Below are 19,332 nucleotides of genomic sequence, written 5' to 3' on the forward strand. Positions count from 1 at the left end.
AAACTGGAACTGTCTGTGACCCAGCGGTCCCCGTCTGGGAATATATCTGAAGACACCAGAGGCACTGATTCAGAAGCATGTGTGCACCCCTGTGTTCATTGCAGTGTTATTTAAAACTAGGCACCATGCCGAAACCGGTTTGGCTCAGTGGTAGAGATTCGGTCTGTGGACTGAAAGGTCCCAGGTTCGATTCCGGTCAAGGGCATGTACGTTGGTTGCGGGCACATCCCCGGTAGGGGGTGTGCAGGAAGCAGCTGGTCGATGTTTCTCTCTCATCGACATTTCTAGCTCTCTATCTCTCTCCCTTCCTCTCTGTGAAAAATCAATAAAATATATTGATTTTATAAAACAAACAAACAAACAAAAAAAACTAGGCACCTGTTGCAGGAATATTCCTGCAAGACTTGCAGCGGGCTTCCCTCCTGCCACAGCCACCTCTCCCGCCCCACCACCTCTCCTGCCTGGAGGGCAGGGCAGGGTGGGCACTGTCACCATTTCTGCAGATGCCGCCGGCACCACGCCCACTGCTGCTGCCTCTGGGGCCGCACAGGCCGCTGCTGCGTGTCCCGCTCCCCCCACCCGCACAGCCCCCTGCCGAGGCACCAGCTACCTTTCACCACGGCTATGCACACGCCCCGCCCGGCCCCACACACGCTGCCAGTGCTTTCCCTCCAGCAGCCACAGCCGCCTTGCTTTCCACTTTCCTCCCTTTTCCTTCCATGCCGTCTTCAGTCTTCACTCCTCCTTCCCCCTGAGTATGCAAATTAACCATCTTTGTTGTGTTAATTTGCATACTCACTCTGATTGGGTGGTGGGCATGGTAGTGGGCATTACTTGTGTAGCGGAGTGATGGTTAATTTACTTATTACTCTATTATTAGGTTAGATAGGCAAGATTTGGAAGCAGCCCAAGCATCCATCAGTAGATGAGTGAATAAAAAGCTGGTACATTTACACGGTGGAATGTAAGTCGTAGAAGGACATTTTACCACTTGAGACAGCATGGATGAACTCGGAGAGTATTATGCTAAGTGAAATAAGCCAATTAGAGAAAGACAAACACCATATGATTTCACTTACAAGTGGAATTCCGTAAGCAAAATAAACTAACAACGTGGAGAGAGCCTACACTGACAGCTGTCAGAGGAGAGAAGAAACTATAAAAATAATCCCATTTACTATTTCAACAAAAAAATAAGGTATCCCCAGGGATAAATTTAACAAAGGAGGTAAAAGACCTATACTCCGAAAACTACAGGATGTTGAAGAAAGAAACCGAGGAAGATACAATTGAGTGGACTCTCGACCTGCTGCTGACCACTCTTGCCGGCACTCGGTGACCAGGCCTAGCGCCCAGCGTCACCGCCATGAGGAGGGGTCACACGGCTCCCGCTGGGGCCGGGCCCGCCCGCGTGGAAGTTCCCAGGCCGCTGCAGATTGGAGACAGTTCTGTCTGCAGAATGCTCAGCATGACCCCTGCTGACTGGAGTATCTTCAAGTCCCAATCCCTTCAGACCCCAGAAAGTGTGTTCCTTTTTGCAGAAACATGAATTTTGAAGGTGATCTAAACCCCTTTTCTTGAACCGGTGAATATTCAGAGAGCTAAATCTGCAGCCTGTACAAAGAGCTTACCTTATAATGTGCCATACTATACAGACTTCTGCTTTTGTCAGGCCTTAACATCTACCTCTGAATTTTCATGAATTTCTATTTCACAAGAATGATTATTTTATTTTTTTTTTATTTTTTTATTTTTATTTATTTTTATTTTTAAATCAATCTTTATTGTTCATATTATTACAAAGGTTCCTCATTTCTTCCCCCCTCCACCAGGTTCCCACCCAACCCTCCGCCCCCTCCCCATCCCCCATTGTCCTCATCCATAGGTGCACAGTTTATGTTCAGTCTCTTCCTCCCTCCCTTTCCCCAATAGTAAATCCCTTTTCAGATAGTAAATCTGTTACTTAGCATTTTCTCATCAATAATACCTCCACATGCCCAATGATACACTTCACACAAAAGACATTTCCAAATAGGTCAACCAGCCTCATCCAGGCCCCACCCAAGGCACTCACAGATCAACACCCCAGCGCTATACTAACTCAACACATCCAGATCTAAGCCTTCATCACTTGATTCAGCAGACCCTCAAGTTCCCGCAAAAGTTTCCAGCCATGTCTGAGAGGCAGCCGTGGGCAGGGGCAGGCGAGGAGCGAGCTGTTCCGGGCCTGGCTGCTCCGGGCCTGGCCTCTGTTGCTCTGGTTCGTTCCACAACCAGCTGCTCCGGGTCTGGTCACTGCTGCTCCTGACCTAGTTGCTCTGGACTTGGCTGTTGCTGCTACAGGCCTGGCCGCACCCGACCCGGCTGCTCTGGGCCCGGTTGCTCCGATCCCGGCCGCTCCGGGCCTGGCCGCTCCCAGCCTGTCAGCCGCTGCTCCGGGCCTGGCTGCACCAGACCCGGCTGCTCCGGGCCTGGCCGCTCCCAGCCTGGCAGCTGCTGCTCCTGGCCTGGCCGCACCCGACCCGGCTGCTCCGGGCCTGGCCGCTCCCAGCCTGGCAGCTGCTGCTCCGGGCCTGGTCGCTCCCAGCCTGGCAGCCGCTGCTCCGGGCCTGGCCGCTCCCAGCCTGGCAGCCGCTGCTCCGGGCCTGGCCGCACCAGACACGGCTGCTCCGGGCCTGGCCGCTCCCAGCCTGGCAGCTGTTGCTCTGGGCCTGGCCGCTCCCAGCCTGGCAGCCGCTGCTCCGGGCCTGGCCGCACCAGACCCGGCTGCTCCGGGCCTGGCCGCTCCCAGCCTGGCAGCTGTTGCTCAGGGCCTGGCCGCACCAGACCTGGCTGCTCCGGGCCTGGCCGCTCCCAGCCTGGCAGCCGCTGCTCCGGGCCTGGCCGCACCAGACCCGGCTGCTCCAGGCCTGGCCGCTCCTCGCCTGGTAGCCGCTGCTCCGGGCCTGGCCGCACCAGACCCGGCTGCTCCGGGCCTGGCCGCTCCCAGCCTGGCAGCCGCTGCTCCGGGCCTGGCCGCACCAGACCCAGCTGCTCCAGGCCTGGCCGCTCCTCGCCTGGTAGCCGCTGCTCCGGGCCTGGTCGCACCAGACCCGGCTGCTCCGGGCCTGGCCGCTCCCAGCCTGGCAGCTGCTTCTCCGGGCCTGGCCGCTCCTAGCCTGGCAGCCGCTGCTCCGGGCCTGGCCGCACCAGACCCGGCTGCTCCAGGCCTGGCCGCTCCTCGCCTGGTAGCCGCTGCTCCGGGCCTGGTCGCACCAGACCCGGCTGCTCCGGGCCTGGCCGCTCCCAGCCTGGCAGCTGCTTCTCCGGGCCTGGCCGCTCCTAGCCTGGCAGCCGCTGCTCCGGGCCTGGCCGCACCAGACCCGGCTGCTCCGGGCCTGGCCGCTCCCAGCCTGGCAGCTGTTGCTCTGGGCCTGGCCGCTCCCAGCCTGGCAGCCGCTGCTCCAGGCCTGGCCGCACCAGACCCGGCTGCTCCGGGCCTGGCCGCTCCCAGCCTGGCAGCCGCTGCTCCGGGCCAGGCCGCACCAGACCCGGCTGCTCCGGGCCTGGCCGCTCCCAGCCTGGCAGCCGCTGCTCCGGGCCTGGCCACACCAGACCCGGCTGCTCCGGGCCTGGCTGCTCCCAGCCTGGCAGCTGCTGCTCTGGGCCTGGCCGCTCCTAGCCTGGCACCCGCTGCTCCAGGCCTGGCCGCACCAGACCCGGCTGCTCCGGGCCTGGCCGCTCCCAGCCTGGCAGCCGCTGCTCCGGGCCTGGCCACACCAGACCCGGCTGCTCCGGGCCTGGCTGCTCCCAGCCTGGCAGCTGCTGCTCTGGGCCTGGCCTCTCCCAGCCTGGCAGCCGCTGCTCCGGGACTGGCCGCACCCGACCCGGCTGCTCCGAGCCTGGCCGCTCCCAGCCTGGATGCTCCGTGCTTGGCTACTGCTGTTCTGGGCCTGGCTGCTCCCAACCCGGCTGCTCTGGGCCCGGATTCTCCGGGCCCGGCCACTCCGTGTCTGGGTGTTCCTGGACTGGCCACCCTGGGCTTGGCCGCCTCTGCCTCAGGCCTGGCTGCCACTGCCCCAGGTCTGGCTGCTCCAGTGCTGGCCGTTGATGCTCTTGTTCTGGCTGCTGCTGCTCTGGGGCCTGGCCACTGCTGCTCCGGGCCCAGCTGTCACTGCCTTGTGCCTGGCCACTCTAGGCCTGGTCACCGCTGTTCCAACATTCTGTCCCTTTTTTCTTTTTTTTCTTTTTTTTTTAAAAAAAAAACAAAAAACGCATTTATGTTGCAATGTTGGCTGGTGCGTTGAGTTCTGACTTAGTCTTTGATTTTTCAAGATCTTCTTTGTATTCTTTCTTAAGTAATTTTACTATCATTTGCTCTCACTTGATTTCTTCACATTGAGAACTTCTTTGGTTTCTTCCTCCTTGTCCTGGGAGCTCAGCAGGTTGGCATGTGGCACCCCTTTGTTCTCCGCAGGCTCCTGTGCTGCTTCAGCCTGTTACTGGGGTCGGCGCCGCCCAGGAAGCAGCCCCTGTCCTTGGCTCCGTTGCCCGCGCTCAGCAGTCGAAGGCTCAGGGGCACCCGCCCCCCTGGGGGCCCCGTCGCCCGGCTCCTTGCTGGCGCCCGGCTGGCCGGTGTCCCGCAGGGGCTCCTGCTCCTCGTCGCGTTCCTCCAGTCTGTAGCTTTCTTTCTCCCTCCCACTAGGGGAGTCCAGGATCAGAGTCAACAGACTGTCCTCTGCGCAGTGTGCGCGACTCCGGGGGCTCGGCCTTTCGCCGCGCTCCCAGGACTCCACCTCACAGCCCCGTCTCCCCGTGCCCGTGCCTGGGTCCCCAGGGACTGGCCCAGACCTGGAGTTCGGGGCGGTCTGGACTGAGGCTCAGTGCCACCGCCGGAGGCTTTGTTTCTTCCGGCTAGGGTAATCCAGCATCAGAGTCAACATTCAGTCCTCTGCGCGCCATGTGCGCGGGACTCCGGGGGCCCCGCCTTTCGCCGGGATTCCGCCTCACAGCCCCCTCTCCCCCTGCCGGAGCCTGGGTCCCCAGGTTCTGGCCCATAACTTGGGGCTCAGCGCTGCCGGTTCGGGGGTTCAGCCCAGGCTGGGGGTTCTATTTCCTTCCTGCTAGGGAATGCCAGGCAGCACCCAGCCCTCTCCTCCTCTCCGGCTGCGACCTCTCCGCGCGCGTGCGTGCGAGCGGGCAGCATGTCTCCGTACCTTAGGCTTTTTTTCAGCTCCTCTGATTTTCCTTCTGGTTTTCTCCCTCCTTCCTATTGTAGAGTTTTCAGTCAGTCGACTACCTGTAGCTCTGGGCAATGTCCACTCTACATTTTAGTTGTATTCCATTGAAATTGTTGTGAGCTGCTGCGGCTAGGTGTCTACCCGAGCAGCCATCTTGGATCCTCCCCCAAGAATGATTATTTTATATACACTGGCAGCAGCATACAAAAAAAAAAGACTTAGTATAAAAAGTAAAATAAAATAAAATCAATACTGTTCTGGCCTGTGTGGCTCAGCTGGCTGGAGTGCCATCCTGTAACCAAAATAAGGTGGGCGATTCCCAGTCAGGGCACATACCCAGGTCGCAGGTTTGATTCCTGGTTGGGGTGCCTACAGGAGGTAACTGATCAATGGTTCTCTTGAAAAAAAAAAAAAAAAAGTAAAATGTCCATATTACCCAAAGTAATTCATAGATTCAATGCAACTCCTAGCAAAATGCCAATGGCACATTTCACGGATCTAAACATTCTAAAAGTTTACATGGAACCAAAAAGACCCCGAATAACCTCAGCGATCTTGAGAAACCAGGACGAAGTTGGCGGCCTCACATACAGATAAACCCTCCTGCAGGCCCTTCTCCTCAAACGGCCTGCAACCGCAGACACAGCCTCAGATCAGCGGCCGGAAACAAGAGCCCGGCAGTAAGCCACGTCCATATGGTTAATCAATGTCCGACCAAGGGCCAGGAGCACACTGTGGGGCAGAGACAGTCCAGGACGAAGTTGGCGGCATCACATACAGATTAACCATATGGAGGTGGCAGTAAGCCACGTCCATATGGTTAATCGATGTCTGACCAAGGGCCAGGAGCACACCGTGGGGCAGAGACAGTCTCTTCAGTAAGTGATGTTAGGAAAACTGCATAGGAACATGCAAAAAAATGAAACTGGGTCACCCAATTACACCACACACAAGGACAAACTCAAACCAGATAAAAGATTTAAGTGTACCTCTGGAAACCACCGAAGTGCCCATTAGTAACTAGGTGGATTAAAAAAAAAAATCGGGAAGAACAAAGATGGCAGCATAGGTAAACATACCTACATGGCTGCTGTGCACAATTTCAAAAATACAACTTAAAGCAAAGCGTCTACCACCCGAAACCCAGGGAAAGCCGGCTGAAGGAAGCCCTACAACCGGACTGAAAGAGAAAGGAGAATCCAGGGCACAAGCGCTGAAAACTGAGGCAGGGGGGCATGGACGCAATGCGGGCTGGCGGTGGATCCCGGCTGGCGGAGGGCGGTGCTTTCTGCAACCAGAGGAGAGACAAGCGCCCGATCTCTCTGAAATCCAGTTTCTGGGGAGAAGCTAGACTGCCTGCCATCGGGTCAGAAAGTGAGGGTGGCTTGCTTGCAGAGCTGCACACAAGAATGTTTGCTGTGCGGAAGGCTCGAGGCGCAGGGAGACAGGGAGATGCGGGGATGCAGCCAGAGAGACTCAGAGAGGCGGCCATCGCTGATGGCCACGCCCCAACCTAGTGATGCCCTGAGACTCCGCCCTGCAAAACCTACAAACACATCCAAGCTCCAAGCAGCGGCTTTTGCATATGAATGGCCCTCTCTGTTGCAGTTTAATCTGGCAAACTTGCAACCTTTTGCAGACAGTTCCAAGGAGGAGAGGGCTGTGGTTCTAGCTGTAGCTCCTGCAGGGTGGCCTCAGACAGTAGCGGAACTGCACCCCATTGGAGATCCAGAAGCCAGTGTTCCTAGTGCTTAGTTTTAACGCCTAACACCTATAAGTGACACATTCGGGAAACGGACTCAGTGAGCACCAAAGCCCCAGTGAAACAAACCGTGTCTCCAGCACAGCAGTTCTTCCTTTATAGACACAGCAGGTCCTCACAGACAATTGGCCTGGAGGTCAATTCCTCCCTGTGTACCAACAGCAATCAAGGCTTAATTACACTAAAACTTTGCACTCAGCCCACAAAGGGATATACCAAAAGGACCACCTCAGATGATTGGGTAAATTGAGCTACTGGCCCCTATAGGTCACAGACCACACAAAGCCACTCCATCAACACAGGGAGGCAGCCAAAATGAGGAGACACAGAAGCATGTCACAAATGGGAGAGATGAAGGAAAGTAAACTACTGGATGACACAGAGTTCAGAATCACATTTATAAGGTTACTCAAGAATCCTATAAAAACCGAAAGATGGCCAGTCAACCCTGTCTAATTAGCATATTACCCTTTTATTTTTATATTTTAAAAAAATATATATTTTATTGATTTTTTACAGAGGAAGAGAGAGGAATAGAGAGTTAGAAACATCAATGAGAGAGAATCATCTATCAGCTGTTTCTTGCACACCCCCTACTGGGGATGTGCCTGCAACCAAGGTACATGCCCTTGACCGGAATCGAACCTGGGACCTTTGGGTCCGCAGGCTGATGCTCTATCTATTGAGCCAAACCGGTTTGGGCAGCATATTACCCTTTTAGTAATATAGATTATATAGGATAGGATTGCTTAAATGGGGGAGAGGGGCCTTTTTCAGATGGAGAAGATGCTCTTGGCAGACAAAAACACATAATCCCTATATCTGGACTGATAGCCAGCCATATGCACTATACTAGGGGTGTCGAACTCAATCAGAGAAGGGGCCAAAATCTAAAATCCAGCCTAAATTGCAGGCCGAATGGTTTACTGAACAGTCATAAACTGACAATGTCATAAACTGACAGCGGAGTGCAGTGATGACAGCGCGGTGCGGGCCACATTGCAAGGCCTGGCGGGCTGGATTTGGCCCGCGGGCCTTGTGTTTGACACATGTGCACTATACTGTCAAACTGGTCTTTAAAAAATTGAATTACTTTCTTACACCTTACACCAAACAGCTGTTGCCCTTAAAACCTCTCCTCAGCCCCCACCTTAGGTTCTGCCTTCACAGTTCACCCAGAGTAGGTTCTGATTGGTAGGTTTTTATGCCAGTCAGCATCAAAAGCTCTCCCTCCTAGCCACTGGCAACTCACACTTCACCCAGATTTGGTCAGATTCTATGTCAGTAGGTGTCAAAAGCTCTGTCTCCTCTCACTTCACCCAGATTTGGTTCTGATTGGTCAGTTTCTATGCCAGTCAGTGTCTCTGGGCCTATCTCTGAGCCTGATCAAAGAGGCAGGGCTGATCAGCAACCCCCGAGGAGGCCCGGAGAGAAACACAAGGGAGAGAAAGAGAGAGGCAACAGCTGATCAACAGCTGCCACGGAGGCTGGGGATCACACCCTGTCTCTCTCTCTCTGCAGCCCCCTCATCAGTCAGTGCTGGGTCGAGGCACCAGCACTGGTGTTTGGTGGAGCCTTGGTCGTCACAGAACCTGGCTCTTTATATACATAGATTATCTACATATTGCATTTGTGATTTTCACCCAAAGCCTTAGTCTCCCTTGATCACCATATATTTGACTCCATTTACCCTCCTACTGCTCCTCCAACCTTCTTCCCCTCTGCTAACCACCCTTCTGTTGTTTATGAGACAAATCAACTCTTTGCTCAGCAAGAATCACAGGGTTGAAATGTGGATCACAGGTATGAGCCTAAGTGTGTAACGAGGACATTTACTATCCTGAACAATTATGAAAGTGTCTTATGAACACTCGACACTATTTCTTTTTTATTGCATGCTCATGGTTTCTAAAGGAATTCCCAAGCAGACAGCTTTAAAATGAGACTCATACACACAATCATCTAGTAACAATGAACTTTAAAAAAAAATTAAATTATTTAAAGTATTACATGTCTCCTCTCCCCCCTCCCCGCATTGGCCTCTCCCTGGCCACTCCCACACTCCAGCACCTGCCTTCACTCACCGCCCCCCCCCCCCCCCCCCCACACACACAGTCTGTATCCATGGGTTATGCTCATATGGATGTATACAAGTCCTTTGGTTGATCTCTTATGCCTTCAACCCCCACCTCCCCTCACAGGATGGACAGTCTGTTCAATGCTTCTCTGTTTCTGGACCTACTTTTGTTCATCAGTTTATGTTGTTCATTATATTCCACAAATGGGTGAGATCATGTGATATTTTTTTTCTGACTAGCTTACAGTATTTCGCTTAGCATAATGCTCTCCAGGTCCATCCATGCTGTTGTGAATGGTAAGAGTTCTTTCTTTTTTATAGCAGTGTAGTATTCCATTGTGTAGATGTACCACAGGTATGTTTTTTAAAATATATTTTTGATTTTAGAGAGAAACATCAATGAGAATCATTGATTGGCTGCCTCCTGCACACCCTCTACTGTGGATTGTGCCCATAACCCAGGCATGTGCCCATGGCTGGAATTGAACCTGAGACCCTTCAATCCACAGGCCAAGGGTCTTATCCATTGAGCCAGACCAGCTAGGACGTACCACAGGTTTTTAATCTGCTCATCTGCTTAATGGACACTTAGGCTGTTTTTAAATATGTTTCAAAAAACAGTAATAAAAAGCTCAAGCCAATCTGAAACAGTCCCAGGTGTGTGGAGGTATTAGAGGAGGCTGATACTGTGAGTGGAACGCCATTTTTGTATTTCGTAATTTTATCTTGCTTTTCTAAAATGCATGTTTTCTCTCCTAATGAGGAATCCATTTCATATAGGGATTTTCCTAGAGCTGCAATGCTAGTGCTATCCCTGTAACCACACCTGGTCACTGAAGTTACCCTGAGTCTACCTTCTTCCCATTGGGGAGCAGGGGAGCAAAAGTGAGTGCTAAGACCAAGTATTTTTTGTTGTTGTTGTTTTTTTTAATATATTTTATTAATTTTTTTACTGAGAGGAGAGAGAGGGAGAGAGAGTCAGAAACATCGATGAGAGAGAATCATCGACCAGCTGCCTCTTGCACAACCCCCACTGGGGATGTGCCTGCAACCAATGCACATGCCCTTGACCGGAATCAAACCCAGGACCTTAAGTCCGCAGGCTGACGCTCTATCCACTGAGCCAAACCGGTTTCGGCAGACCAAGTGTTTTTAGAAATATTTTTTATTGATTTTATAAAGAGAGGAAGGAGAGGGATAGAGAGGTGGAAATATTGGTGAGAGAAACATCAAATACAATCATTTCTAACTACAATAAGCCACAGCTTGTTCCGTACTGCTACTCCAAGGTATCGATCGGTCATGCTGTGGGCTGTACGCTCAGGCTTAGTGATGAGGCTTCTGGGTGTCATTCCCAATATGCCGTAATGACCAATGCGACACGGATGTCAGTGAACACTATACCATTTATTAACACGGCTGGTTTGTCTAAGGCACAGCACTTGTAATGTGCTATAATCTTTACACGTGTATGAGCCTGGATATACATTTTTCTATGAAATGTCTATGACAGCCTTAACCCAATCATTCTTCAATTCAATATTCCCTTATTCATCATGATCTTTTCTTCTCTTCAGTGCTTCAGGAAAGCGGGCTCATGTAAGGCTAAACGTTTTCCTGTTTTCTGCCTGCTGGCTCCCGAGACCTCACATCCAGGGCTCCCACCCTTCCCACGTTCGGCCAAGGATGTTGGGGTCCGTCGCCTGGTCAATCAAGCACTTCACCTGCGCCTCTTCGGAAAGCCCGCTCTCTGGTTCCCGGGCGCGAACGTTGTGGTCCTTGTTTCCTCGTGCGACAGCCACAAAGTCGTCAAAGGCCGGCTCCTTCTCATGGCCCAGACGTAACTCATCGCTGGGAAAACAGCAACACACAGAAGCATCAGCCACTCACTGTTTCCCCTCGCCTGGCTACAAGCCTTCCCTCTCATCACTTAGAGGATGTTTCTGCTGCTCAGAACCTTGAAGTCAAGAGACCCAATTTGTAGAAAAACAGAACCTGAATAATGCTGCTGCTAATGTGTCTGCAGGCCTCCGTGCTGGCGTGTGCTTTCACTTCTCGGGTGAACGCTGAGGCGACAAACTGAGGAGTCAAATGGAATTTCACGTTCAAATTCCCGAGGAGCTGCCAGGCCGCCCTGCTCTGCGGCAGCTGCACCATTTCACCTTCCTACCGCCACATGCATCCGAGGCTCCGGTTTCCCCACAGCCTTGCCACACTAGCTGTGCGGCACTGCTTTCCTTCCTGGGTGTGAAGTGGCCTCTCCTTTGCGTTTCTCCGGTGACTAATGATCTAAGATTCACTAGTAAAGTGAGGACAATGGGGCTCACACCACAGGCTACAAGTCAGGTTCTTAGCACTTTGCACGTATGTAGTAATTCTTCAGGAAATGCTAGCAAGATGGTCTTTTTGTTTTTGTATTTCCCCCCACAAATGATAATCTTACCAAGTAATAACTGCTGGATTGGCGCCTGCTAACTTTCTCTTAGCATAATTTATTTTCTGCCGGGGATACCAATTTTTTTCTGTTACATTTATTTCTTGAATCCACGATCCTCCTTTTTTCAGCATTTTCTGTTCAAAATTCTAAAGGAAAAGAGCATGATTTTCTTTGCTTACTATAGCAGTACATTTGAACACATCCAAACAGATAAAACAAGTAATGATCTTAAACTCTGTACCGGGGAGGAGCTCTGTGGCTCTCCATACAGAATCTAATGGTGGTAACACATAGTGACCATGATCTTGAGGAACCATGGTGAGGCTTAAAACATCACTCCTGTCCTAGCCCATGTGGCTCAGTGGATAGAGGGTTGGCCTCTGCACTGAAGGGTCCCGGGTTTGATTCTGGTCAAGGGCATGCTCACGGTTTCTAAAGGAAATCCCAAGCAGACAGCTTTGAAACGGTAGCACAGTGGGGACCCCCCACAGTGGGGGTTGTGCAGGAGGCAGCTGATCAGTGATTCTCTCTCATCATTGATGTTTCTATCTCTCTCACTTCCTTCCTCTCTAAAATCAATAAAAATATATTTAAAAAAGAAACATCACTCCCTATGTAAAGGGTGCCATTGCTAAGCTTCATTCCTCTGGGACTGTGTAGTAAAGAACCCTCAGATTTAAGAAAGCACTGTTTGTCTTTATCGTCCAGGAAGGCCTCATGAAAGTCGTCTCCAAGAGAAACTGAACCCACCATTAATGGGTTCATCCTTCTCTCTTAGTTAGAAATGCACTCAATTGAAACAGTAACTGTTCAAATAAAGGTTATGTTTCTTGTTTTCAAGCCAAATGATTCCCAACTGTTGATTTCATGAAATGCTCTACAGGATCATGTGAATATTTATTTCAGTGCACACATTCTGCTGCATCCCCATCGCCTCAGTCACCAGGCGTTACAGCACAGTGGCGTCGCATGGAAGCAGCCCTACCTTCCAGTCGAAGGAAGGCTCCGTGACGAACACGTCCATGGTGGTGGTGAGCAGGCCGGGGTGTGCGCGGAAGGCTCTCAGGGCGTGCACCATGACGCTGAACATGGCTCCTGTTTCTCTCATGGGCAACATCAGGTTGGTGAACTGGCGAGTCAGGCGAAAAGGCATCAGCTCAGGGACTGGCAGAAACTGAAGTGGAAAACATACACACGAGAAACAGAATATATTCGCTAGAAATCTAAAAGTAACAGGCACAATCCCAGCATCTTCCCACGGTTACTAGATATTCTTATTTAGTGAGAGTATGAACTCCTCTTTTCTCAAAATCAGATCACAGATACGAATGTACGTGCCCACAAGCAGCCAACAGTCATCCCTGCAATGCAACCCCCTCTGCGCTCAGACCACACAGCCTGAGACCTGGAAATGCGGATTAGAACAGAGATGATGCCGGAGGAAACACTGGCATCATATCTTGCACAAGACATGCCGACTCTGCAGCTTCATAAAACTCCCTCAGACTCCTCCCTTTTTATAGGAGCACATTTTATCCTTAGTTCTGATGACAATTTGTCGCCACACCTTGCCTAACCTGTCGGACCAGGCTGAGAACATCCCTTTCTCCAAGGAAGCTGAGAGTAATGTTCGGGACAAAGCTGACCCTGACCCAGCGGTCACTGCTTCTGTGAAAACGACCCATTCCCAGAGCGGTCCCAGCCCGAGACCCCGGAGGTCAGCCGGAGCAGGGAGAGCGGGCGGCCCACCTGCGTAGCGGATCCAAAGGCATGTCCAAAGTCAATCCCGACCATGCCACCCGTCTCCATGTTCACCATGAAGTTGTTCAGGTGTCTGTCTCCGATGCCCAGAATCCAGTGGCTGATGCACACCAGGGCGTGGGAGCTGGCGAAGTGGGAGCGGAGCGCCAGGAAGGCCTCCGGGCCGGTGCTCATCTTCAGAAAGGCGCGCCTGGGAGAGGGACACAGCTGGGGGGGGGGGTCCCCTCTGTGCTGCCAGCGCCTGGGAGAGGGACACAGCTGGGGGGGGGTCCCCTCTGTGCTGCCAGCGCCTGGGAGAGGGACACAGCTGGGGGGGGGGGGGGGGGGAGTCCCCGCTGTGCTGCCAGCGGGGGATACAGCCGGAAGGATACTTACTTCAAGAGAGCAGCTGGCACTTTACTTTCTCTTTTTCTGAAAGATGTGACTGTCTCAGTATAACTGGCTCTCCTAAGATTGAACAAAAGAAAACATCTGAGTAGAACAAACTTCTTGTAATGGGAAATTTAATATTCTTGGTTTACACTGAAGCTCAGATATCAGGTACCCAGATTTTGATGATTTCTCTGAGGTAAAACCTCCTAAGAAACAAAGGTATACACGCAGCTTTGAGAAGCACGGACCAGTTACGAAAGGAAAGCCACACTTACTTGTACATGAGCACGTAGGCGCCCGGACCCCGCCTCCCGGACGTCCTGGCCAGCCAGTCCCTGTACTCGCACGGCGGGGCTCGGGGGTCACTAGCAGACAGGAAACAGGGTCAGCGTTGGGAGACAGTCAGCATTATGTGCTTTTAGAGGCAAAGACTACCATTTTAATCATATTTAATATTAACACAACCCATGTTACTCTGGATCTAGAATGTCAATGTCATTATTCATCTTTAATTTCTAAAGAACCTAAGCTATTTACTGTGTAAAAGTTTAGGCACCAAAACAAACAAACAAACAAACAAAAACCAAATACAATAATTTTCCACATCATACAGAGCGAAACAAGATGACCTCAACGTAAGTGTCTATGACCTTGGCATGTGTTCTAGAATCCTGTCCTGGAAAAGCACCGTAACAACAGGGGACGGTACCGCATGCAACTTATTAACACAGGCAGCCATGTTACATGTCAAACAAATATCACAAACCACGTGAAGGCAGAAGAGTATATTGTCATTATTTAAAACCTGCCTTACGCTTTCACCATTCCGAGATCCATATGGAACCCACACTGAGAACAATAAAGTATTTTCTTAGAAGACAATGGATTTGAATTGAACGTGAAAAGCTGTCTTCAATGCTTCCAAGGCAAAAGGCAGCATCGGGCAGCTGGAAACCATGGGATATTTGTATGTTTAGCCACTTCGGGGGTTTGTGTCAAAAGTTTTAACAAATTTTCCTAAAAAATACCTAAAGATAGAACGATTTTGCAACGTATTACTTAATAGTTCGATCACTTAAGTTGAATCTTTTCTGAATTGCTACTAAGTTAATTTTATAAATGGACACTCCATTTTCAACTCAATGCTCTCCTAGTTGCAGCTGGGGTGAAAATCCTTAGTTTGGAAAACCTGTAACATGTAAAGAAAAGATAGCAATGGTTTTTAGTAATGGCGGTGGACGTGCCTTGTTTTAAAAGGGAGGGGAAAGGAGTTTACACCATTTCCTGTTTGAAAAGCACTCTGCACTCTGTTGATGCTTCCCTTACACACATACATCACTGTCCCATCTCTCGAAGGAGGCGTGGGAATAGGGAAAGGGGGTCTGAAACACGGCTGGTCAGTACCTGGGCCAGCTTTGGATTTTCTGACTCTGGAAAGTACTGCTCATCAGCTTTCCTGTCTTCTAGACAGACAATTCCAGACAAAGGACTCAAAGGATGGGAATTAAAAGTTGGTAAACACTGTCCTGTGTAGCGACTGTTACCCACAAGTAAGAGTTTGATCAAAATGATTCATTTTACAGGAACTATTCCTGCCTGGTGAGGCTATTGCTCCTCTCAATATACTTTCAGGAAAGAATGAGAGTACAATGAAGAAAAACAGGTCTGTTTCTTCTTCCTTCATTCTATAGCTTGTCATCAGGGAGAAGGTTATGTCCGGGGAGCAGCAGCTGGCTGGGGGCAGCAGGGCAGGGCTAGGAAATACTGAGATTCCCCGTTACCTTGTATAAGCTGCTTTCTCCTCTGGTGACATGCTACTCAAAAGAAGTTCCTTTAAGGTAAAAGTATTTTCAATCCATTCAATTAATCCTAATCTGTAAAGGAGAATAAAAGGTTTATGAATACAAACCAAACCGCGCTTTTTTTACTAGAAAAAAAGTTCTATAGAATTAAAGCAAAACAGGTGTATTTTTCTTTCACATCAGTTCTTCACTTACTTTCCCCACATTAAGATAAAAATCATAGGTTTAAGGCTGTTTATTAGTTCTGGCTACGTTTCTGACTATGTGAAATCTAAAACACTCAATTGTCAAGTGACGCCATCTCAGCCAATGGAAGCACGCACCTGGCTCAGTGCCGAGTTCCCATGGACACAGACCTCCTCTGGAGTGACCACCCCGCGGTCCTACCTGGAGGTCATGGGTATGACGTGGTAGGTCTGCAGCTGCAGGTTCCTCTGACTGCAGGCAGCGTCTCGGGAGAGGATGACGTTCATGACCTCAAACAGCTGCTGGACGCGCTGGTCCTGCCGCAGGTCCTCGCCGCCCTTCACCAGGAAGGGGTAGTCTCTCTCGTCGTGGCCGCGGACGATGATGCGCTTTGGTTTTCTGATAGAAGCCATTGTTTTCACCTTTAAAAGGTAAGGAAACACTTTAGGTGCAGTCTACACCACTGAGGGACCAGCACATCACATCATCATCAGAGGGGGAAAGTGCCAGCTGGTGTGGCTCATGGCTGAATATCGCCCCAGGAACCAGGAGGTCAGGGTTCAGTTCCTGGTCAGGGCGCATGCTTGGGCTGCGGGCTGGATCCTCAGTAGGGGGCGTGCAAGAGGCAGCCGATCAATGAGTCTCTGTCATCACTGATGTTTCTATCTCTCTGTCCCTCTCCCTTCCTCTCTGACATCAATAAAAACATATTTAAGAACGGGGCTGGGGAAGGTAAGGCTGGTAGGCACACATTGCTCAGAGAGGTCTCTATAAAAAGAGATAATCAAGGGTCAGTGAAATATCTCTGTTACCTGTTCTCACCATACTACTGTACCCACATAATTTCATATTCCTGGTTAAAAGAATGTCCTTAGCAACAAGCAAGACACAACTTTCTACAATTACTGAAATCACATATATTTTAAAATGGTGGATACACATATACAGTTTACCCTTCAAGTTTATTATGTCCTTAAATATTATTGCATTAAAACATTGGACACATTAAGAAATTCAGTAAAGAATAGGATCAGAAAAAAATACATACACTTTAGACCAGGGGTCTTCAAACTACGGCCCGCGGGCCACATGCGGCCTGCAGAGGAGTCTGATCCGGCCCGCCAGGTTTTTTGGGCAGTGAGCGCAGCCGAGGTGTTACAGTAGGAATTAGTAGTGCATATAGTCCGGCCCTCCAGCTCTCTGAGGGACCGTGATCTGGCCCCCACTTTAAAAAGTTTGAGGACCCCTGCTTTAGACCAACATAGGACATTAACTGTCTTTTCTCTGGTACACATAAACATTCTCCAATCTGAAGGACTGACCGCTACACACTAACAAGCCTCGCTCTGGTGACTGGTCACAGCACCGGCACCTACCCGCTCATCGAACCCCGCGATCCGCGCATGGTACTCCGGCATTGGCTTCCCTTTGCCGTCATACTGACCTGGGACAAAACAAAAAAGCCTGATTTAGGTGGAGCTTGTTACAGATCCCTGTATCTTAAAACAGCTGCTGCCCTGCCAGTGTGGCTCAGTGCTGAGCATCGTCCCGTGCACTAAAAGGTTGCCAGTTTGACTCCTGGTCAGGGTGCACGCCCAGGTTGCGGGTTGAATCCTGGGAGGAGGTGTGCAGGAGGCAGTCAATCTCTGTCTTGCTCTCACATGGGTGTTTCTCTCTTCCTTTCCCTCTCCACCTCTCTAAAAATCAGTAAAAAAATAAAAACAACTTAAAAAATAGTTGTGATCTAAGTAGAAAGTTAACAAAATTTTTTACTAAATGTTTTTATTTAAAGAAAATAAATCAGTTTGGCTCAGTAGATAGAGCGCTGGCCTGCAGACTCAAGGGTCCCAGGTTTGATTCTGGTCAAGGGCACATCCCCAATAGGGAATGTGCAGGAGGCAGCTGATCCCAATGTTTCTCTCATCGATGATTCTAAATCTGTATCCCTCTCCCTTTCCCACTGTAAAAAATTAATATATATTTTTTAAAATAAAGAAAATGGATTTTAAAACTCTATTATAGGGGTAAACAAAAGTAGGTTTACAGTTGTGCAGTATGCAGTTTATTTTGTGTTATTTTATTATTTATTTGTATTATCACTAGAAACCTACTTTGGCCCAACGGGAAGAACTTCAAACAGGAAAAATGATGCATTGCAATAGAGCACTGTATAATTTCAATGAGAATCAAGCTGCATACTAAGAGGCTTTTGTCTCAAATAATTTTCTTGAAACTGCCTGTATGCAATACATAGCTGTTAATAACAAAGAAAAGTATTTCTCCAAATTTTTTAATATTCAATGGATATAACCATATTAAAACATTTTTTTTTTTTTTTTTGGTCTGGTGAGTTCCAGGACAAAAAACATGAAATGTACAAAAATTGTCTTTGAAAAATGCTGTGTTCACATCTGACCAACTTGTCTTTTTTTTTTTTTTTTAAATATATTTTATTGATTTTGTACAGAGAGGAAGGGAGAGAGAGAGTTAGAAACATCGATGAGAGAGAGTCATCGATCAGCTGCCTCTTGCACACCCCCTACTGGGGATATGCCCGCAACCAAGGTACATGCCCTTGACCGGAATCGAACCCGGGACCCTTCAGTCCCCAAGCCGACGCTCTATCCATTGAGCCAAACCGGTCCCGGCTGACCAACTTGTCTTTATCCTCAATATCACAATTCTTCTTCTCAAAGGTAAGTTATTTATCATTATCTTGCCACTTTGAATGGGTCCAGCATGTACATCCCAAGAATGGATTTGCATTTATAACTATATTCTATTTCTGAGGAAAAGGAATTCAGAAGCACAGCCTGGGTATGTTTAGAAGAAATTACATCATCATTATTATTAGACAGGAATCTGAACATTTGTCATAACCAGGAATATAAGAAAACTATAATCTAATTAGACACTGAATAAAGTATACAGATTCATAGTAATGATAAAAACACAAGAAGTTAAGATAAAATTAACTGCCACAGGTTCTTGCCACACCACCATTCTCCGTGGAGAAGCTGTGCCCCTTCCGGAGCCCGCTCACCAGGAATCTCCAGCTCGTTTCGGAGGAACTCCGCTCTGAAGTCACTCATCCAGGGTGAGCACTCTTTCAGGTTCCCGGGGGGCTTGGAGTCCTCGCGCATCTTTGAAAGCAGAGCGTTGGTGATGTCATTGAAGTCATGAGGCTTCATTCCCGGGAGCTTAGAACCTCCTCTCCCAAAGTGCTTATCAAATTCTCTTCCAAAAGCCTGAAAGGAACAATAACTTGTCTTGGATATACTGTAAGGGAAATCTGAACGCTGAGATAGGACAGGCAGTGCACCTGCACAGCTAAGATCAGGACCGCACCAGCACAGACGGCAGGGAGAGAACCTGACACACACAGAACGCACAGACCGCTCCATAGTGCCCATTTCCACCTGCTCCCACGTGCCCAGGAACTCACAGAAAGTTCTCTCCGTTTTCACCAAGAGCATATGTGGGGCTCGATGTAGCCTTCATCCACTGGCTGGAATGGGGATTAGGGATTTGGTAGAAAAACACCCAGCTTCTGATTTTTAAAAAAGGTAGGATTATAAATCTCTGTATTTGATTATATGACCTATATTACTGGGTTTCACACCGTATCAAATCTTCCTGTCTCACAGTACTGCACTAACTGTCCTACCCCGTCACTCCTTGGTTTTATAACCTCTTCTGAGGGAAAGGAATTCAGA

The 19,332-nt window shown here is 49.7% G+C and overlaps 1 protein-coding gene across 1 annotated transcript in view; it reads right to left on the reverse strand.

The window, feature by feature from the left end:
* Nucleotides 1-10,444: 10,444 nt before the first annotated feature.
* Nucleotides 10,445-19,332, reverse strand: part of PRKDC (protein kinase, DNA-activated, catalytic subunit) — a 181,611-nt gene continuing 172,723 nt past the window's right edge. Inside the window, exons 77-86 of the mRNA XM_084864319.1 lie at nucleotides 18,660-18,864; nucleotides 16,993-17,060; nucleotides 15,818-16,038; nucleotides 15,410-15,502; nucleotides 13,904-13,993; nucleotides 13,632-13,703; nucleotides 13,245-13,446; nucleotides 12,481-12,669; nucleotides 11,502-11,641; nucleotides 10,445-10,909 (exon numbers count right to left, since the gene is read on the reverse strand). Of these exons, the coding sequence (XP_084720445.1) occupies nucleotides 10,705-10,909; nucleotides 11,502-11,641; nucleotides 12,481-12,669; nucleotides 13,245-13,446; nucleotides 13,632-13,703; nucleotides 13,904-13,993; nucleotides 15,410-15,502; nucleotides 15,818-16,038; nucleotides 16,993-17,060; nucleotides 18,660-18,864 (1,485 nt within the window). The 3' untranslated portion in view covers nucleotides 10,445-10,704. The remainder of the gene's footprint in view (nucleotides 10,910-11,501; nucleotides 11,642-12,480; nucleotides 12,670-13,244; nucleotides 13,447-13,631; nucleotides 13,704-13,903; nucleotides 13,994-15,409; nucleotides 15,503-15,817; nucleotides 16,039-16,992; nucleotides 17,061-18,659; nucleotides 18,865-19,332) is intronic.

Source organism: Pipistrellus hanaki (genome assembly GCF_964339955.1).
Source record: "Pipistrellus hanaki genome assembly, chromosome: 17".
Classification (NCBI taxonomy): Eukaryota; Metazoa; Chordata; class Mammalia; order Chiroptera; family Vespertilionidae; genus Pipistrellus; species Pipistrellus hanaki.